Genomic DNA, 21,698 nt, shown 5'->3' on the forward strand with positions numbered 1-21,698 from the left:
TTATTTATTGCAAAAATTGTGCAGAGAAAACGTCAAAAAATGGAAATTTATTTTCATAAGCGTTTCATATTCAAAATTTTTGACTTTTTTCAATTTTTTTAGGTTCAATTACGAATTATGGGTATAAATAATAAGAATTTTTTCGCTGCCTGTTATAGGATCAATATCACGGACGCCATTTGTCCAGCAGCTGAGCAACTCGCACGCGTACCTGCCAAATGGGATGCTTCATATGTCCGCCATTTTTAAATATTTTTGGAAAAAAAAATACGTATGGACAGTCCAAAACATATATAAATAAATGTTTAAGTTTGAAAAATATAGAAAAATTCTTTCTCCTACAAAAAAATTCTTGAAAATAGCTTATTTTTCCTCGTTCTAATTGGATTTCCCCCCTTAAGTTCTCATCGTAGACATCGCTTAATACTTAAAATGAGCATTTCTTTTTACTGCATTGTGTCATAGCACGTCGAGGATGATTTTATCTCTGAGACCTCGATTAAGGATACACTGACTGTACTTTAGAGAGCGATAAAACGCATCGCGGAGTCTTCGCGCTCAGCGCGATTTTGAGTAGATAAAGAGGAGCGTTTATAACGCCCAGAGAGACATTTGCATTTCTAATTAACAGCGTATCAAATCGACGCGCATCTGAACGTACTAACGATCCGTAATTCGGTTATGGGATTAGCGTCGCGCTATGAATCACCATTAATTAGATCGATATCGCAGAGCCCCGTGGCCGTTGCTTAATTCGTTAATAAATCTATCGATCACCGTCGGGCCGGCACACGTATGTGTATATAAATTAGCAAATCAGCCATCAATTATTCTTCAATCGCGATCGCAAAACCGCGCGAGCGCATCGCGCCGACCCATAAATCGTCGGCCAAAACTCGATTTCGACTGTTCGTAATTTTCAAAGTCATCGACCCGCCGAAATCAAAACGACGAACTCGTCGCACCGAATTGGTCGGCTGCATTTTCGCGCTCGTCGGGCGATCGTCCGACCGGTAAACCGGATTCTTCGAGTGCGTTCACCGAGTGCGTCGAGAAATTCCCCAAAGTGCATTGAATTTCGATATTTTGTTGATTGTTTAAATTTTAAGCTACTCTCTAAAGTACAATTAGTATATTCTTAGTCGAGGAGATTTCAGAGATAAAATCGTGGTCAACACCTTAGGGAACAATGTGCTAAAGGGAATATTTATTTCACGTGTTAAGCGATGTCCACAATGAGAATTTAAATTATAAGACTTAAGCTTTGAGCCTTACGCAAGCTTAAGTTTGAGTCTTTCAATTGTAAGAGCGCGCGCGACGAATCGCGAATTGCTCATCGATCTGCTCGATCTGCCTTGGGTTCCTGTCCGGCGTGGAATTTGTCGATTAAGATAAATAGCGCGAAAAAAATTGCACGATCTCGTCCGTGAAATCCCTCTCCGAGCGTGCGGCAATACGCGCGGACCGAATGACAGCGCGCCGAGAGATATCGATGCCGCGTACAAGCCGATTGGTTGCGCGTTTCGGAGTTCCCGCACGTGCACCGGGCTGTAATGTGTGACCGACGGACGGCCTGAAATAATTTTCGACCGGCGACGGTCCCGCAGGATTTATGGCGGCGAGATCGACCGGACGTGTGCGGTCGTCTCGGCCCGTCGAGCAGCCGCGATTGCGAGAGAATCGCGGATATCACGAGGCTACAATTTTACAAAAGAGCGAGATGGTTGGGTGAACGAAAGAGAGAGGATGAGAGAGAGAGAGAGAAAGAGAGAGAGAGAGAGAGAGAGAGAGGGGAGGATGATGATGTCGATTTGGCTGTTCGCGTGTTTCGACATTTTACCCTCCATACGTGTTATTATTCCATCATTTTTGCATTTTGGCAATTTTACCTTTGACGAGAGTCGCACCGCGTGTTTGTTCCGTGACGAGTGAATGGATAAAAGTTGCTAACATCTGCCATTCCTTCTGTCAATATTTGAACGCGCATAAATAAACGATCATAACGAAATGCCGATGGTGTGATGAGACTTGATCGATGGTGATATTTTTCGAGCGAAAACATCACCCGCCGCGAAAATGGAGGTTCGGTGGAAAATGATTATAAATTTATATTTATCATCTTCTGCGCCTCTCTCTCTCTCTTCCTCTCTTCCTCTGTGAAAAAATAGCACGTAGCGCAGGAGCTATTCGCGCGTCGTTCTCCAGATGGAAGATATTTGCCGGAAAAAATATCTACAAGGAGTATATTTACGAGAAAATACCGCTTTGTTGAAAAACAAGATTTAAAAATTGTAAATTTATGTAATGTACTGTATGAGGAAAAATTACAGAATGCAAGCGCTGTTACATAAAAAAAACTCGTTTCGTGCAAACGGAAAAATATCATTCCATTGCTGAAAGAAAAACGATCACATCATTTATTTTCATTGTTTTAAGTGATGTTATTACGCTTTTTACAAAAGTATGTTTTTATCTTATTTTCTCTCTTTATTTTGTTACTTTATAAGTAATGTTTATATTAAGTTATCTTCCGTGCATAAAGAATATTTTCCTGATAATTTACTTATGCTTACTCGTGACACTTACTCGTCACAAGCATCCTACGTAAACTTGAAACAACATTCACCCGAATGCGATATGCATTTTGCTGTGCGTACAATTGATTTGCCATTGTCTGTACTGAAAGAAATTATTCGATAAGAAATTAACAAATGGATATTGCCGATCAAAATGCCGATGAATTTTTGTATCCGATTAGAAAACATCTGATGAGAAACATCGGTTCATAAATTTTTGATCGGTTTATCTGACGAAATGCCATTATGATCGGAAGTATTCGATTAAATTTAATCGGATATCCTGATCTAAAAATTTATCAGTGTTTTAATCGGAAATATCTGTTTGTTAATTTTTTATCGGGTAATTTCGCTCAGTGTGGAAATTGGACAACTAAACTCGCTCGCACACAGAAACACGAGGACTCCTCTAGCAGGAGAGCTCTATTCAGTCAATTATTCTCGGCTATCTCCACGGAGTCATTTTCTCGTTTAACGCAGACGAATGTTCCAGACTTGGATTCTCGCTCGCGATAACAGAGATATCGTTTCTCGTCGTCGAGTTTCCCGAGTCACGCGAGCCGAGATTTCTTTCTCTGTGCGGGACGAATGATTCCATTCGCCAAGGAAACAATTAACTCCGTGCGTCTTTCGATTGCAGGCGGAGTGGAGAAGACGCAGTACGGCCAGCTGCCGAAGCCGGTGGTCAGCCGCCACGGATACGAAGGTTGCCTGGCGTCGTTGGACCTCAGCGGCGAGAGCACCGACCTCAACTTAGACGCCGTGGTGCCGAGCTCCCAAGTCATGAGCGGATGCGACGTCTACACCAACCTGCATCCAGGCAAGAGGTGCACCCACGATCTCTGCGCGAATCAGGGCACATGCGTGCAACAGTGGAACAGCTACACCTGCGACTGCGACATGACGAGCTTCACCGGGCCGACATGCAACGACGGTAATGAGCGGGAAGAGGGAGCCGCTTGTCGACGAACAATCGTGTGTGTGTGATCCCGATGAGTTGGGCCATTCCTTATCCTTCCCGGCGCTATTTGACACCGCTCGTGACTCCGCGAGAGCCCTCGTTGAATCAGCCCTTCACCCTTCCGGAAAGAGAAGCGTCGGGAGAGCGCGAACGTTCGCTTGCATTTAATATAATTGCCATTTTCCGCGCGCGGAAATGGCTGAGACGTAATCGCGAGATATAGAGGACATTTCCCGTGTCTCACTTCTCGCGCGATCATTTTCAAGCTCATCATTTTTCGCCAGCCTTCTCCGCAGCGTATTTGCAATAATTGCGTGTTCATTATCCGTATTTCACGAAGTTATAACGCAAGGTTATCGAAGTCCGCGCGCGTTATTATATCGCGCTATCGGATTATTCTACATTGTAAAATAAATATTACGCGAGGATGTAAAACTAATTCATAGTTTGGATACAATCTCGATCTCGTCCGCTAGAAGTTATTTTTTCTCGAACGTTATTTTGTTTTCTCTTAACTAGAACCAACCGCGATTATCGGCGAAATTCTCCGGCGAAGGAGGACGGAAATTTCGAAAACGGGGTTAGAGCGCGAGGGAGAGTTAAATTAATTTGAGCTATCGTGTTGCGATCGTTACGCGCCGGCCAGCTCACAAGGAGGACGCGAGCTCGAGCTGTGCAAAAGTTGCACAGACAGTGGTGTTGTCAATTTCGACGGGCAGCCGGGTGTAAGCGGCTAATTTCAGATATCATCTGGTTATTAATTTCTGCTCGTGACAACAAAGAACGAAGAGAGACGCATCGCTCTCTCGCGCGCGAAGCCATTTTGCGCAAGATTAAAAGCGCTCTCCGCATTTTCGTCCAACACAAACGACATTACGTACAGATCGCTCTATATTGCGCCAATATATTGACTTTTGAGGGCTTCACGAAAGAAGGCAACCATATATCCTCTGCACATGAGCAACTGAAGTTAATTGAACGAATCCACGTAATATTTGACGTTTCCAGGTTATTGATTTTTCAGCAATAACAAATAACGCACCAAAGCACTGCGTATCGAAGTTGTAGGAATATCAATTAAATTCTTTTCGATTTAATAATTGATTCGGACAGATTTGTTTCAATTCAATTAATTGACGATTGATTCGAACGAAATCCATCGTAGAATGTTTTACTAACGATTGAATTCGATCACTTTCGTTCAATTGACGATCGATATGAGCAAAGGGAATCAAAGATCGCTCAACTAGCAACTGAGCTTAGCAAAGCTAGCTTAGCTTAGCTAATCAAGCATATGTAGAAATCTTTCTGCAAACTTTTCGGATATTCTTAAGTTTCCGAATTCAGATACGAAGGTATTCTAATGTTCTTCAAAATTTGTCTGTTTGGAGCATCCACGGGTTGTACTGACAGACACTAGCAGACGCTAGCAGTGGCTAGAAGTAATACTCGAGATCTTAATTTCCATGTCCTTCTCCGCAGAGGCGATCGCCTACGAATTTGGAGCCGCCAGGGGGATCATCACGTACACCTTCCCGCCTGAACGCCGGCCGGAAATGAAGAGGGACACTGTGGCTTTGGGTTTCGTTACCGGTGTAAACGACGCCGTGCTGCTTAGGATAGAGTCCGCGTCGAGTAACGACTACCTCGAGATCGAAATCGTTAGTACACACAGCGGTGACAGATGTCACGTGACTCATCGCCTAAATATCTCATGCTGAGAGAAATTATTCGATAAAAAGTCAACAAACGGATATTTCCGATCAAAATACCGACGAATTTTCGTATCCCATTAAGAAACGTCGATGAGAAATATCGGTTTATAATTTTTTTATCGGTTTATCTAACGAAATGCGATCAGAAGTATTCGATTAAATTTAATCGGATTGATCTGTTCGTTGATTTTTTATCAGATAATTTCTCTCAGTGTAATATGTTTATTGTCTGCTAAAAAGCTCCAGCTGAAAATTAATTTTAAGGGTTGAAACATCCTTATAAAAAAGGTCCTCACAATCTCCATATCGTCATAAGAGATATTGGAAAATTGTTACGTACAATATTTCATGGCATCTTATATTTTATAACATGGCGATGGGAGAATATTTCCGAACAAATTTTTTTCTCAAATTTCTTACCACGATGTTATAAAATATACACAAAATGCTATTGAATTTTGTGTTCGAGATATCTGTGGTATGTCAGAGATATCAGTAGAAAAATCACACTTTTCTCTTGAAAGCTGCTTTTACCTTTGTTGAATCGCTTTTGTCGGAAATATGCGTTTGCTAATATCGGATAATTTCTGTCAGTGCACAAGTTGACGAGGAATAAATGAAGATATCCAAACCCGGTCCCTTAAATCTTGTGCAGAAGCGGAAAGCGTGCGAGTGTGAGCCGCGACCTGGCGTCGTCCCGGCGACGTCCCGTGCGCTTCGCTTTAATCCTACGCCATGCCGGGCTATTAATTAAACGGTCGTTAATTTATTCCTCTATCTTCTAATTTACGAGGCGCGATATATTAGTTACCCCTCGGCGTGGCACAACGAAATGAAAACGGTCAACCGCAATTTCAACGTGAAAATTTCCTGTCACTGTCGCGGACGATAAAACTCACACACGCACGCACGCACACGCGCGTGATCAACTGTTAATACCATGTAAATAATTAATCGCTGGCTAGTTCGTGAGTTGTATTACGAATTTCAAGCAAATAATTATATAGACGTAATAAGTGGACAATTTGTGCGCGCCGCACAGCTTTATTAGCAGATAAATGATTAGCGAGCGGACGAATCATTGATACGTTAACGAGTTGTTATCTTTAGTCGTTAATCTCCGTTGTCACGTTTCGTGTGATCGTTCCGAATTGACAGGAGGCGAATACTTTTAAGTGCCGGGCGTTTTCAAGCAACAGTTCTTCCCTTATCCCTGAAATCGACTTTGAACGAGTGAATCTGCCATTCCTCGCGAAATAGCACGGACATTTGATAGTAATTTTGCACTGAAGCGCAGTTTCAGTGGGTAAACATTTTGCTGGCGACACAACGGGCGTTGCAAAAATTCACGCAGGGAATATCGTTGTTGGGAGTTCCGCCGTCGTATTTTTCCACCATGTTTGCAAAAAAATACAACCCGCAGTCTCTTAAAATACATCGTGTTGCAAGGATGGACAGTAGTTGGTTTGTTTTGCAGGTGGAGGGCAACGTTTTCGCGGTGTACAATATGGGCAGCAACGATCACCCGATCGGCGAAGTTGGCGTGAAAGTCAACGACAACCAGTACCACGTCGTCAGGTTCACCAGGACAGGGGCGAACAGCACGTTGCAGGTCGACGACTACAATCTGCAGTCTAATCATCCGTCAGGTGAGTGTTGAGTCCCTCTACGCACTGCGTGCCATAGAAATATCGTCGCGCGTGCTCCCTGAGCTTCTTTCGAAGCGAAATCCCATCGGAAAGACATGGTGACGCTGGAAGATGAGCGACTTCTCGCTCACGCAGAGTGAACTATTCGATTCTGAACGGTCGAGCGAACCGCCGTGCGAAACCGAAGAGCGAATCCGCCGTCGGATTCCACACCGTCCGTCTCACTGGAAATTCACTCTGCTCGGCCGCGGCATTCACTCGTGTGGATCAAGGAATCCGCTCTGCGGCCAAATTGAACCTTCACGCCTGCGATTTCGAGTGACATAATGTTCGCGACCATCTCGCGGGTAAATGTGTTCACACGCTCGCTTAAGTGGGAGATTTCGCTGCGAGGAGTTTAGAGAGTACAACACCGCGGCCCGAACCGTCGTCAGTCGGTGTTTGCGTACGCGATAAGCGGCATTTGTTTGCGAGGCGATTATCAACAGTCGTTGTGCGTGACCGCGCACAAACGAGCGCAAGAGTTTCTAGAGAGAAAGATTTAACAACTGCACAGCCTGTATAAGACGAAATGGATACCAGACAACAAAATTACACGAGATTTGGCCTGAATCTCAATCCGAATCAATGTGAATTGATGGGACGATGATTGATTCACGTTGAAGTTTAGACTGAACGTTATGTTGTCTGATCGTTTTGCACCCGTCATTTTAAACGCGGCATTGTACGAATTTCAGATCTCTTTCTGAAAATGAGCATTTGGAGAAATCGCAAAATTTCTTTCAATCTTTCGACTGCCGACAACTTTTGAAACTTACAAATTTACGATCCTGACATTATTTTCCAAAGAATTAAATATTAAAGTGGGATCCATTTGCTCACAAAACACTCGTCGATGAAAGCGCCGCAGAACAAATCAAATAAGTTATGCGCGAATGAACGTAATATCTAAAGCACAACGATCGAGGGCAATAGTCGTAACTGAATACCAACGAGACTCGATCGCGCAAAAGTCCGCATCGCCGTGAGACGATACGGGCGGCTCGAGGGCCGCTGATGAACTGAGAACGAGAGATTCCCCTGTGTCCTTTTATGGTGAGCCCGGTGCCTCGCACCGCCGGGCATTGGCCACCTCTTCCCCGGCCATGGGAAACGGCCTTGATCGGTCGTACACATCGGGCCCCGCCACTATTGTCTCGTCCTCCTCGAGAACGCGAAGGCCGCCCGTTGCTGGCTGGCCGACGCGCGCGAAGGTGTTCCGCTCGTGCTGGGAATGATTTATTAATGCACTGGGAAATCATCAGCTAGCCTGGGAACATTCTTCCCACGATTGCGCCGCAATGCGCAATTACCGATTCCGCGATTTATGCAATTAGAGACGCCGAGCTCTCCTTAGTTCATCATATTCGGCATTGAACATATTTCATATTGAACCTTGCAATCTTATTGTTCTTTCTCTCTCTCATTTTCTCTCTCTCTCTCTCTCTCTCTCTCTCTCTCTCTCTCTCTCTCTCTCTCTCTTTCTCTTATCTAAGTACAGATAACCATTTAATTGTTTCGACGCAGCCATATAAGAACGCAGTATTATTCGAGAAAACCAGAATCATCAGGTTCTTATTTTGATCTCTTTCTGTCTCTTTTTTTCTTCCTCTTATCAATAAAAGTGTCTGTAGATGTGGTGTTGTAAGCCGATTCTGATTGGCTTTCATTTTTGTAACGAATTTGTATAATTCGCGATCTTATTTATATTGCATACACAATATGTTTAATATTGATGATAATATTGTATAATTTTGCTTTCACGTACAGGAGTTTTATCCACTTTCCACTGTTTCTCGATAAAAAAAGATTTCAGCATAACGATCTCAGTATTTTTCTCGATTTTTCTCCCCTTGGGGTATTCGAAAAAATCCTTAATAATGATTAAAACTTTCTTTATTCTTGAAGACTGTATAGCTCTTCTGTGAGAAATAAATTGTTTTAGGTGTTTCATTTTTAATGATTTTTAAAGAGAAACGTCCTGAGAAATGAGCACTCCTTAAAATGGCCCGAATACAAATAAACTTGGTTGCCACTCGATTTAATTTATTGCTAATCTAATCGCGTGATTGTTTCATATCCAAGATCGATTTTATCGGACAATGCCTTTAAGCAATTTGATCCAAAATATCTTAAAGCAAACTCATCTCGCTGTTCGTGACGAAAGTTACAGGACGAAGGAAAGCAAGATAGAGATAGAAAGATAGAAAGAGAGAGAAAGGGGAGCAAAGAAAGGAAGGAGGAAAGAGAGAGAAGAATCAAAGGTACCTGCGGCCGAAAGGGCCGCTCGAGAGGGCTGGGGCCAGGTCCCAGAAAATCTTCAGAAACCGACCTCCGCGTCTTTCCTGACGGCCGAGTTTTCCGGCCGGGAAATAATTAGCTCGCACACTTTTCCGCGGAAGAATTCACCAAGGCGTTCCGCTACCATCGTCGCTCTTCTAACGCTCTGGTATCTTCGTAACTTTTAATTAGATATATTCATCGTGACGCACATGCCACGTGCCACGTGCAGCATCGCCGTCGTCGTCGTTGTTGTGCACCTGTCGAAGCTTTTCGTTCCCCTGAGAAGATGAAATCCTGATGCTCGAGCGAGCGATCGAAGTTTCATTGATCGTCCGGCCGTGCTAAGTCCGTCTATCTGTCCCTCGGGCGCGGCCTTTGAAATTTCCACGCGTAACATGCCGTCCTGATAACTTGACCTTTAAAAAACGCTTTCGCTTTTCCGTCAGAGTGATGTGCTTACGAGGCTGGCCGCTTCTCCGATGCCACGCGCCGCGCGCGCGGTCACGTCTCGACGAAGAAGTAAACTGGAAGAGATGAGAACGAGGCCAGAGCGTACTGACTTAGGCGAATGAATTATGAAACGAATCGAGCGACCGCGATTCCGAGCGGGTAGAACGAGTAGAATTCGTTAGATCGTCGTCGAGGTCGTGGAACCGCGACTCGGCTCGACGTGCGAATTCAGAGAGAGGATTATCGCGGACGATCGCTCACGATAATTTCTGCACACTTGGTTTTGCGAGCGCGACCGCGAAATTACGAGCCACTGCTGAAATTCGTGAGAAAACGGCTACGCGGAGGCTACGCTCGCGTAGCGAAGGGAAAGGGCTGAACAAAAGCCTGGCTGATCATCGGAGACAGTCGAGGCATGTCTTACGGGACACCATAAGGGAGCTTCTTGCACCAGCATGGTATCCTGGCAATCATGGTTGTGCCTATGTTGTTTCTGCCCATGGCCTGAGCTGGATCTTAGCCGTGGAGACGGAGCGAGTGAATGAGAGAAGAACGCGAGAGAACACACACACATACACAAACACTAGTGGTGTCTTTCTGCACGCAGCACATTGGGTTCTCTAAGCGAGAGACGCGCTAATTTCCTCAACATTTCCACGCGAAATCGGAGACGCTAAATTTGTGGCCTTATTCGCGAACGTTGCACACGTTATACTAAGAGAAAAGATATCCGAAAAATGAAGAATGTTTGTTCGATATGGGTGCTAGGTAGCGCATACTTGCTTGAATCTGAATTCGTTTGTTTAAGTAGAATAAACAATTGTTTTTGTGCGAAAGGCAACGGTTTTAGGAGAACACCGTCAGTAAGAAGTTCGAGATCTCACCGGCTGATTTTTCACTAGAACGAATTTTCCGATATGTTTCGTTGCGCTTTGCTGTTGTTGCCTAAACTACGAACTGTTATTTTCAAACAGAACAAAAGCATTAAAGTTGCTGCAGAATTGTCTCTTCTTCAAACAACAAAGTTCCTCTGTTGCTAAATTTACATCGCGATTCCAAACTTTTGTGTATGTATCCTGTGGCCGACAGTATATATGGTTTCCCAAAGAGATTTTTTCTCAATGCAACAATATATATGTAGTGCAAACATGTTATTGGTACCCATTGAAATATCTCTTATTTTTTCGATATTTCTCAGTGTAGAGGCGGAATCGCGCGTCTAATTCGACAAGAAAAGAATCGGAGAATGTTTTAGAATTTTTTATTGCTACATTTCCCTCGATCGTATCGCTACGAGAAACTAATATTGAAGTTGCATAATTTCCTGCTTAAAAGAATTCTTCGACTTGACAAAGAAAAAGAAATAAAGAGCGGGCATGAACGACGGAATTATTGAATACTTGTTTTCGCGCCATTCTCTCTTGGCAAATTCATGCCAATTAGTTGACGCGCCTCTTGCTGTCTTCCGATGTCGTGACTCGAATCTCTAAGATCGCTGATTTATGAGTCGCCAGCTACGCGGACGACGCGTCAGACTACGCATAATTCGATGAATTTAGCTACCAGGCTTATATGCGTAGCATGGAGCATGGCCCTCTTCATTTTTTACGCAGGCAAATTTATTCTAATTAAATCAAATTAGATTCACCCTCCTTCATACTCCCTTCTCTTCGTTTCTCTCTCTCTTTCTCTCTCTCTACTGCTTGATCCTCTTGCTCTCTCTCTCTCTCTCTCTCTCTTCCATTCTCTCTCTTATTTAAATGCCGATAAATATTTGATTCGTTTCGATGCGCACAGTCGTATAAAAGCGCAGCTTGCGACGTCCATCGAGACACTTGACGCGCACAAGCACAAGAAAAGAACGTTGAAATAAATCTGAAAATTGACAATATAATTATACAAGAATGATTCAATCTACACGAGATGCATTTCGAGCAAAATGAAGATGAAAATAGCTCCCGACGTCTCCATTTGAAAACGTCTTAAAGAGTAAAGCTCGTTCGCGACGAGAGTTGCGGAGGAAGGATACAAAACGACTAATCAGGCCGACTCGGTCGGCGGACAACCGATTGCCGCGATGCGGGCAGATTTATGAATGCGGAGAATTCACGGATCCAGCCGGCCGGACTTACGATTGTTGTCTCGTGGAAAATTAATTAATAGACTTTATAAAGTCGCGCGCCGACGCGTCTGGGCCATTCAAGAACATCCCGATGTCCCTTGCTTCTTGTTTTCCGCGCCGACGAATAAATTATCGTCGACGGCAATAAATCTGTAGTTCAGCCGCGGGGCTGAACCGTGGAATTAAATTAGTCGCGACCCGTTAATAACGCCGGCCCGGCTAGGCGCGCACTTTATTCCTCGCTTAGCCTCGCTCGTTATTCGGCGAATATTAATCGCGCTGCGCCTCGGCGGCGGCAATTTCAACAAAACGCGTGGCCGACGCGCCCCTCGACGACGAGCGAATGCGATCGATCACGGACAGTGTAAATTAATTTCGACGAAGATACGGACAAACGGCCGGGAGGATTCCTGCGGCGCCCGTCGCAGTATTTAATTAGCAAATGACAAAGCGGAGAGAAAGAGAGATCCCTATTTTCCGTGTACAATTAATTTTATAACGTCGTGCTGAATCGCGCTCACACAAAATTGCATTTGACCGTGACGTTTGGTATATGTGTGTGTGTGTGCGCGCGCGCGCTGATGTAATTAAGCGCCTAGGTGCAACTTTCGAATAGTTTATATCGAATCGCACGATAACCCAGCGGTTTACTTAGCATAACGCAGCACACGAACCGCGTTTAGGGCAGACTGAGGCTAGACGCCCCGTGTCTCAGAATTTCGAAGCCACAACTTTTCAGATAATTCATTGATCAGTCGTGACTGACTGAACAAATATAACAGAGACAGCCTGCTTCTGTGCGCCTAATACCTACCAAGATTCAGTTAACCGTATATCTTATTTTGTCAAAACATACCTTGTTTTGTCAAAATATAAACATGCAGCAACGTGATCATCTTACCTTGATATTTGGGTTCAGTTGCTCAGAATAAAGAAGGCTACATAAAATATTTTGATTAGTATATCTTGACTAGTATATCTTGACTAGTATATCTTGACCAGTAGTTGCTATTCTCCGCGCAAGATGTTTCTACAGTCCTCCTGTTGGCCCTTAATTATGGACCAACTTTACCTCCTCCGCCCATATGCTCGATTTCCATTATTTTATGAATAAAAATTGCTTTTATTACCCGAAACAGAATATATCATATACTTGTAAGACATTTCATTTTAGCTAATGACACGTCGCTTAACTTTATTCACTCACGACGGAGAATATTGATACAAAATTTCGGGAGTTTCGAAAATTTATTTCGCTATTACTGAATCAACTTTTTCTATGTTTCAACTTATATTGTTACAATTTTTATGAAACTCAGAGAAAAGTATTTATCTTCTAAAAGAACCACTTCACGATTTTGTATTCACAATTTCTGTCAAGATAAGTAGTAAAAGAAGCACATGAGCAGCATAGAAAAATGCAACATAGAAAATTCGAAAATTTATTTCGCTACTACTGAATCAGCTTTTTCTATGTTTCAACTTATATTATTACAATTTTAATAAAATTCAGAGAAAAGCTATCTATCTTCTAAGAAGACTACTTCACGATTTTGTATCCACTGTCCCTGTCAAGATAAATACTAAAAGAAGCACACAAACCACATAGACCTGAGGCCATCTAGATCCGGTTTCTACAACCAAAATTAATAATTTCATCGATTAATGAAATTAATAATTAATTAAGCTGTAATATTATTGATTATACTCTGATTAATAATTTATTTCATCAATCGGCGAAATTAGGTATGTGATTTTATACATGACGATTTATTAATTCTTATTATTGATTGGTCGATTATTTTAGTCGAGGAGAATGTTTATTGATTAGTATCCAATACTGCTCCGAGGCTTCTTTCTTATTTATATATTTATTTATTTATTTGTTGTATTTATTTATTTATTTGCAAACGGGATAATTTTTTTGACGAAATATACATAAATACATAAAATAACTCTTTTCGTTCAATTACTCCTTTTGATACGTGATGTAACATATCAAGCTGTCAAAATGACAAGCTGGCCGAATAATCTGTTATTCTGACGTATCATGTCATTTCATGCCGAAATAGTATCGTATCATATCGAGAGCCGTTGCGAACGCTCGCAGAGAGTTTATGGAGCTTCTGCCTGGTGAATATTGAAGCTGCATTTGCGGCTCTTTTACGCGCGGCAAACGACACTTCACAGCCGTGTCCCACAATTCTCGGCCGAAGATTCCAAGTGTGGCCGGCGCCGATCGCCATAATTTTTCATTCAAACGCGCGAGCCGGCTGGATTTACTCCGCCGTGTAATCAGCCGGCGCGTTCGCGCGCAGATATTAATTACGATGCGGCGCATTGCGCGTAATATTCCGCGGCGCACTCGTTTTCCCGGCTCCGCGGAGATTTATCGTCGGCTAATGCACGATGCATTTTCATAAGTGCGCGAGCTTTTCGGTCCCGCGAGCATCGTTCGCGCGCCGCGCGGCACTCGCGAATCGCTTTCGAAATCCAACGAGTATATTCGGCAAATCCGCATCTATCGTGGACTCAACAAACACGGATCAATTTCGACGTGTCCGGCTCGTCCTGCTCGTCAGATTTTTCTTAAGGCTCCTGTCTAATCAGGCGAGAAGTTCGCGTCGACGGTAGCAATACAGCCATCAGTGGTAGGAATAAGAACTTCGTTCATCGTATGGTAAAGCGAATTATGTGTGTGTATATGTGTGTATGTGTGTAAACAGCCACCTAAATTTTGTCGTCCGAATCACGGCGTTATTATTAACTGTAGTGCTTACATATCACATATAACACAATTACGGAAGTGTGAAAATTGTCCGGATACTGTGCTTTTTGTAATATTTTAAGTATAATAGTACTTATTTTATTATATTCCGCACTTCGAGTCTCACAGCTGATCTTCTGTCAAAATAAGCCAATTTCCACACATGTATTTTGCAATGTTGTAAAGGTTATTTCGGAAAAAAAAACACTGTCTGGAGCATTTTACGAGTGTGTAGAATCGATTGCAAGTGTCATTTTGTTAATATATCTTTTTATTTAGCAATGATTCGCACGCAATTTAGGTGTGCAATTTCTCGCTTCTGATGTTATCAACCAATATGGCCGCAGTCACTAGCCAGGAGCCTTAACAATTGACTATGCATCGTCACCGAGAGACCGTACCATTTCGTATCATCACGTACCATCTCGTACTATCACGTACCATCTCGTACCATCTCGTTATTCCGCTAGACACGACGAACTAATTAGCTATTTAATCCTTTGTGACTCAGTTCAAAACATAAAAAGTCTCTCTGAAAGAATACAAAAGTCGGAAAACCTTTTAACGTCAGGATGATTCAAAAGCCTTCTCCCGCAGAATACACATATTTTGTACCGCGAGAAAGAAAGTGAATTGCGCTTAATCTCGCTGCAATTATAATAGTAATTTGCCGCGCTAACCGTATATTTTGTTATCTCAGCAAAAAGATTTCCCCGAGAAGTGTACGGTACCTGTGACTGTAATTGCACAATAAAGTAATTTCAAATAAAGAAACTATTTTTGCAAATATTTAATAACAAGAAAATTGTACAGCATCAAAATGTAAAATATAAATCTATAAAATTATAATTAATTTTATAAAATTATTACAATTATTATATCATTTCAGCTCCAGTAATGTTAGTGATGACAAACTTATATGCATATCACTAGCACCATTTTACTATAAAAAATACGGTTGGGGCAAAAAGATCTACAGTTTTAGTTGGATCGTCCATTTTTTCACAATATTCCATAATTATTCTTGTAAAAAGGATAAATTCTTCTTTCGAATACACGATAATAAGTTTTCCTGAAATCTGAATACACTTTTGAAGACTGTTATCAAGAGAATATTCCTCTGCTCAAACATAACCATTGCTTAAAAGAAGAGAGGCGAACTGAGCAATTGCTTCTCTTGGCAGTGGAACGATGCTTTCCCGTGTGCAGTCCCTCAGTGTTTGCGGAAGCAGGCTTTCAAGTCGATCTAATAAATTAAGATGGACCGAATTAGCTCGCGTGCGTTCACGACGATGCTCGACAAACCGTGTAATTTACTGCGGCCGGCGACGGATTCGCCTTCATCACGCCCGGGTCGACCATCTTCACGGGCGTGGTGATCCGTCGGGCCATGGCCGAAAAAGGCACGGCCGCTTCCTATGCACTCATGCTCCCCTTGGCCCTAAGTGGTACGGCCTTCGGTTTGAACCCTTAACCCTTGCCGGGCCGCGTTAATTAGCGTCAGCCATTCGATTGCGCCGCCATGCTGATCGGCCCAACGCGCGAAGATGAACGCACGAAACTGAATCTTCCATTTCTCCGCCCCGCGAGAATTCACTCATTGGGAATGATATACGAGCTTTTGCGTGCACTGTACAGCTACTACAAATACGTTGTCGGTATCGTTGGTCTGATTTTGACGTCCGCTGTATTGCAATCGAAACGCAAACGCCAACATAATCGAGATTAACCATCACGTCACTTCCGCTAGCGGAAATCTGCGATCGATTGGAAAGAAGCAAAATTACACACTTTTCTTGTCGCTCACTCGTCATCGCGTACGCGTAAGCTAATTCGATTTATCTTCATTTACGAGGTCAACTCAAAAAAACTAGCGAAACGAGTTTTGGTATAAACAAAGCACTTCTCAAATAAATATAAATCGAAAAGTGCGCCAAAAGGAAACTGTTTGATATTTGTGACCGCAGAATTGTGCAGTGAAATAATTATTGGAAGAAAATCAATCATTTAAGGTTCTGCCGATATCCTATAAGAAATAATAATATCCAGTAATAATGTCAAAAGTAATAATATCCTAAACATTCTGAATATTTAGTGGAACAATGGACTTGTTTTTTATCGCATTATAAAATCCGTGCACAGGTTTTTATTGGCGCCCTTCTCTATTTTGAAAGTTATTGTAACATACAATTACAGAATTGTTTATAGACACTTTGCGATCATAAAATTGTGCAGTCAATTGTACATTTTCACATTTCGAGTACTCTATTAATTTGGGAAAATTGGGGTATTTGGGAAAACAATTGTCTGGATTTTTATCGCACTATAAAATCTGTGTACAGGAGAGTTCTTATTAGCGCGGCCTTTACTCTGTCACCTTCGAGGTAATTATAGTCAGGAAAAGCCATGCTCAAACATATTCGCGGCGGATTTGCGCGTCTAGTCGAGCTCACACAAGCGCGCGCTTATTAAGTGCCCGATTTCTGAATACCGTAGCATTTATGGGTACACTCGATAGGATCTGAGACCATTGTTCTTGAGGCGCGTGCAAATCGACGCAGACGCAAGTGGTGCAGCGCGAGATCGGGTCCCCCGGTGTTTCCCTCCTCGCTCCTGGTATCCTGCTACGCGAAGCTACACGGCCTTTGTTCACGTCCTGAACCATTTCAAGATGTGGTTCACGAGTTACCGTGCGCATATCAAAGCTCGCGCGCGCTCTCGACGAAAATTACACAGCGGTCGACACCGTGGGGAACCCTCCTGTAATTAGCGACGGTGTTGTCGCCGCGGTCGGATCCGCTCTGAGTATCCATCGATGCAGATTAGAGAAATTACGCGTATTACGCGCAGCCTATGGCTCGCTTGTGACGCCGACACGACCGAAAAGGCGATCATTCAATGCGGGAAAATCATGAAGTCGAGGGTCGAGCTCGGAGCACCGTTGCGCTTCTTCCAATGGAATTCCATTGGACTCCATCCGCGATCCTCCGCAATCGCGATTAAACGAATTCGTCAACTTGCACGCCGCGCCATGGAAAATTGCACGAGCTCAAAACGAGAACGCGCTCGCTGATTTCCCGCTGCACAGTCATCAAGAGATTCGATAATAACTATCGAGTCTAAATAATAGCTGTCGCAAGTTTTGATGAAATTATCTCAACTAAATGTGTAGGTGAATATAAATAAATAATTCAATAAACATGAACTACCTTGTTCAAAATGATGGATATGAAACCCAATAACATCGCGCAGAGTTTAATCTGAATTTCAATCTAAAAATCAATGGGAATCGGGAAGATAATGATTGACTTTCATAGAAAATTCAGACATATTTCGTAATTATTACCGGGAGGTTAATGGTAACTGCATTTGATACTGATTGCGAAATATCGCACCGAAACGCTCAACCAGATGCATCTGTTTATCATTACAAGACCTTTTTTGCAATGTGCAAATTCCCGATTTTCCCGAGAACGGAGAGACGTGCGGAAATTTCACGAGACTCAATCGTGACGACCTCTCGCCAGCGATTCCATCAAAATGTTAATCGGATGTAACTCCCTTCGAGCGACTGTGCGGACCGGAGAGCTAAAACAAGCGAATACCAAGAGAGGTCAAAGTTTACGAGGTGCTGCTCTGAGGAAGTTACATATCGCTGCTTTGTGTGAGATTTTCGCGGGTTAAGCGTCACGGGAGAGAGCGAGAAAGAGAAAGAGAGAGAGAGACAAGGAGAGGAAGGAGGGAGAGAGAAAGCTTTGATCCCACGAGACGTGGGCCTTTGTCACATTAACCCTTTGTGCCTGTCTCCGTTGCCGCCGCCGCCACGGCACCCCAATTGCCTGGTGGCCGCTCCTCCTCGGCGACGCGTGAGCGAAACTCCTGACTAAGCTTGCTGCCCTGATAACTTTCTATATCACCTCAAACCCTTTGGGACCGCGGTCCTTTTATGCTTTTCTAATAGGACTAAGGACGCGACTAGATTCGATTAGACGTGCCGGAGCGTCACCAACGGCATCCGCTAATTCAATCCAGTCGCTAATTGTTATCGCGTAATTGTCCCGTCACGGCACCGTTATTCGATTGCCATCGGCCCGCAAATGCCGCAAACCCTTTTGACGATTAGAAATGACGTTTGCACGATGATGGTGTCAAACAATACTTTGGTGTCACGATATGGACAAAGGGAGAGAGAGAAAGAGAGAGAGAAAGAGAGAGAGAGACAGGGAGAAAGGGAAGGAGAGAGGGAGAAAGAGAGAAAGAGAGAGAGAGAGAAGGCAATAATTTAAACGATTGTAGAACGGTGAACATTGGAATGTACAGGTAGACAAATATTTGGTTGGTCGTTCTAAATTTAGTCATTTATTTGTCATGACGCGTACGCGAAACGGCAGAGTTGTAATACAATCGTACTGGCGAATTAAATTACAGCTAATAGAGCGGCCATACGTTGGAACATTTAATCAATCAAACTCGCAACAATGTACAATAAACTTGATATTGTATATATAATTAATAATTATGAATCGCTCACTTCCCCGCAAATTTAGATACATTAACATAATCCAATGTAAATTACAATGACGTAATGAATATCAGCATAATAATTCAGCCACGTAAATGTTTAATTGCCCTCAAATGCTGGCACTTCTTACGAACAAGCTCTATACTTATGAATTAGGATACCAGATTTTCTTTTTTAGCATTCTTCAATAATTTACAACAAGCCGACCACTAAAACTTATTCAACGTCAAAAAATTGTTAATATATTGCGTCGCGTTATATACAGTTCATACTTTCCTATACACTTCTTACTTCTCTATTTTCAATTTATTTTTATTTACTCTATTCAAATTATTTTTATTTATTTTTATATATTAAATTGCTTCGTATTTTGGTGCTAAATTCTCGTGTGTAATAAATTTCTAATTATTTGCGACAAACCGCATATTAATGAACGAGGATATCAGAATTTCGCTTCGGACATCTTTCAATAATTTACAACGAAGCGATCTACAGCGCAAAATTCATATGCTCGAAATGGAAGAAGTAGAATTAATTTATTGCGTCGCGCGTTATATATAATTCACCGTTTATCTCTCGTCTCTCGTTTTATTTACTATTATTCACATGGCTCCGCATATCCCTGTGCTAAATTCTCACGCGTCTAGTGAGTTTCGAATTATATTCGCTTCAAACATCTTTCAACAATTCACAGCGGGACGATCCGTTCAGCGAGGTCCACTCGCTCCACAAGAAGAAATTCTGTTATGATTTATTGCGTCGCGTTACATATAATTCACACCACCTCGTTTATCCCTCACCTCTCGTTTTATTTGCTATTATTTACATAGCTCCGTGGTCGTACTAAATTTTCGCTAATGAATTTCGAGTTATTTACATCTCTCACATGGAGCTAAGGGATAGTTAGATTATCGCGTGCGCGCGCGCGCTCGCATTAGATCCTGGCGAAGTCGCTGAGCTCCATCCTGCTGCCTTGATCCTCAGAAATTCGAGCAAGCTTAGAAACTTCGGCCCTTTTCGGGGCGCGAGATTCTCTGCCACCCTTTCCCTCCTTCCCTCCTTCTCTCTCCCTTTTCCCTTGTCTCCACCCCGCTGCAGCTTCACATATCCCGTGCGACCCGCGCCAGCGGGAGAATCCTCTTCGCTCTTTCTGCTGCTCTGCTTCATATGTGGAAGCCTGTTTGTCCCCAAGCCACGTATTCTGTCTCGCGCCCGTATCGTCTTCCAGATCGACACGTGTGTCGAGGACGTGTGCACGCTGTCTCGACGACGGAAAGCTCAACGGCGCTTCCCATCCGCAGAAACACGGGGATCTGTGAAAACGCACGATTTTCTGAGCTTCTCGACGAAGCTCACACGTCCCGCAAGGCACGCCTCGCAAATGTCGTTGGAAAATCTAATTAATTGGCGCCAATTTCAGACATTACATAAATCTGTACAAATATAATTAAGAGAGAAAAAAGAGGGAAGGGAGAGACTGCAGATGATCTGTGATGATCCGTGTAGGAAACGCACGCAGAAGCTGACACGTGTCACACGTGTGACGAGTAATTTCGTGCTCTATCGTCTTCATGGGGTAAGAACAGCGTGGCCGGCATGTTTGGAGGGATAATTGGTTTTCCGGGAACCCACTATCAATAATATTCATCACGTCGCGCTTCGTGTAGAATTAAAAGGACAACGGGACAACGTAAGCTGTTCCGGCGTGTGGGCGAAGCGATCAACACTCCGACGGAATATACATTAAAGACATGGGCTGTCCGTGACGACGACAGTCCGCACTCGATCGAAACTACCCTTTGGGGGGATTGATCGAAGCCCCAACCCCTTCGGGAAAGCTCTCCTGCGGAACCTTCTTACGTCGCATACGTCTCTGATGGAAAAGGTCACGTGGTAGGCCTTTTTTCTCATTAAGTTCCTCGTCCTACGCCTGCCCGCCGGTTTAACCCCTGTGCCACTTCTTGTCCCCCATGCTACCCTCGTAGTGAAATAGTTCCAACGACACGTGGTAGTTAAATGTCACAGGACACACTCACTCTCTCTCTTTCCTCCTTCCCCTTTCTCTCTCCCCCTCTCCCTCTCTCTCCTTCTCCTTTCCTGCGACGTATTCTGAAACGTAAAACGAGAAAATCGCGCACAGCTGACCTGTCACATGCAAAACTTGCGCAAACTCGCTTGCATCGGTCATCTGATAAATATGTAATACGTAGCCGTAATCGCGCCGCTAATAACGTGTCGATTAATTCTAATCTTGGTAAAAATATCAGATTTATCATCGTCGACAACGAGTGCCTAAACAAAAGGATATCTCCATTATTTCGTCGAGTAAAGATCGAGTTAACTGCGAAGTTATCACTTTTATCCTTTGTCTTTTTATTAGTGGGAGATTAAAGATGAATCCACAATGTGCCTTTTGCTATCTGTTTCTTGTCTTCTGTCTTTTTCTGGCTTAAAGCCTGATCTACAATATGCTCTTTGTGTTCTCATTCTTGTCTTCTTTGTCTTTTTCTGGCTTAAAGCTTAAGAGTCAAAAAGAGATAAAGAAAAAGAAACAAGAAGCAACTAACACATTGATCAAACTTAAGGCTTAGGGTTTGTGTCAAAAAGAGGTAAA

The 21,698-nt window shown here is 43.1% G+C and overlaps 1 protein-coding gene across 6 annotated transcripts in view; it reads left to right on the forward strand.

The window, feature by feature from the left end:
* The window catches only part of LOC116848068 (neurexin-1), a 399,669-nt gene that overhangs the window by 345,620 nt on the left and 32,351 nt on the right, over positions 1-21,698 (forward strand). For all 6 annotated transcript variants that reach the window (XM_032823816.1, XM_032823818.1, XM_032823819.1 and 3 more), the window contains 3 exons: positions 3,217-3,510; positions 5,020-5,198; positions 6,730-6,901. In XM_032823816.1, the coding sequence (XP_032679707.1) occupies positions 3,217-3,510; positions 5,020-5,198; positions 6,730-6,901 (645 nt within the window). The remainder of the gene's footprint in view (positions 1-3,216; positions 3,511-5,019; positions 5,199-6,729; positions 6,902-21,698) is intronic.

The sequence above is a fragment of the Odontomachus brunneus genome, unplaced genomic scaffold, assembly GCF_010583005.1.
Source record: "Odontomachus brunneus isolate Ranch 3 - 2012 unplaced genomic scaffold, Obru_v1 Obru_scaffold_088, whole genome shotgun sequence".
NCBI lineage: Eukaryota > Metazoa > Arthropoda > Insecta > Hymenoptera > Formicidae > Odontomachus > Odontomachus brunneus.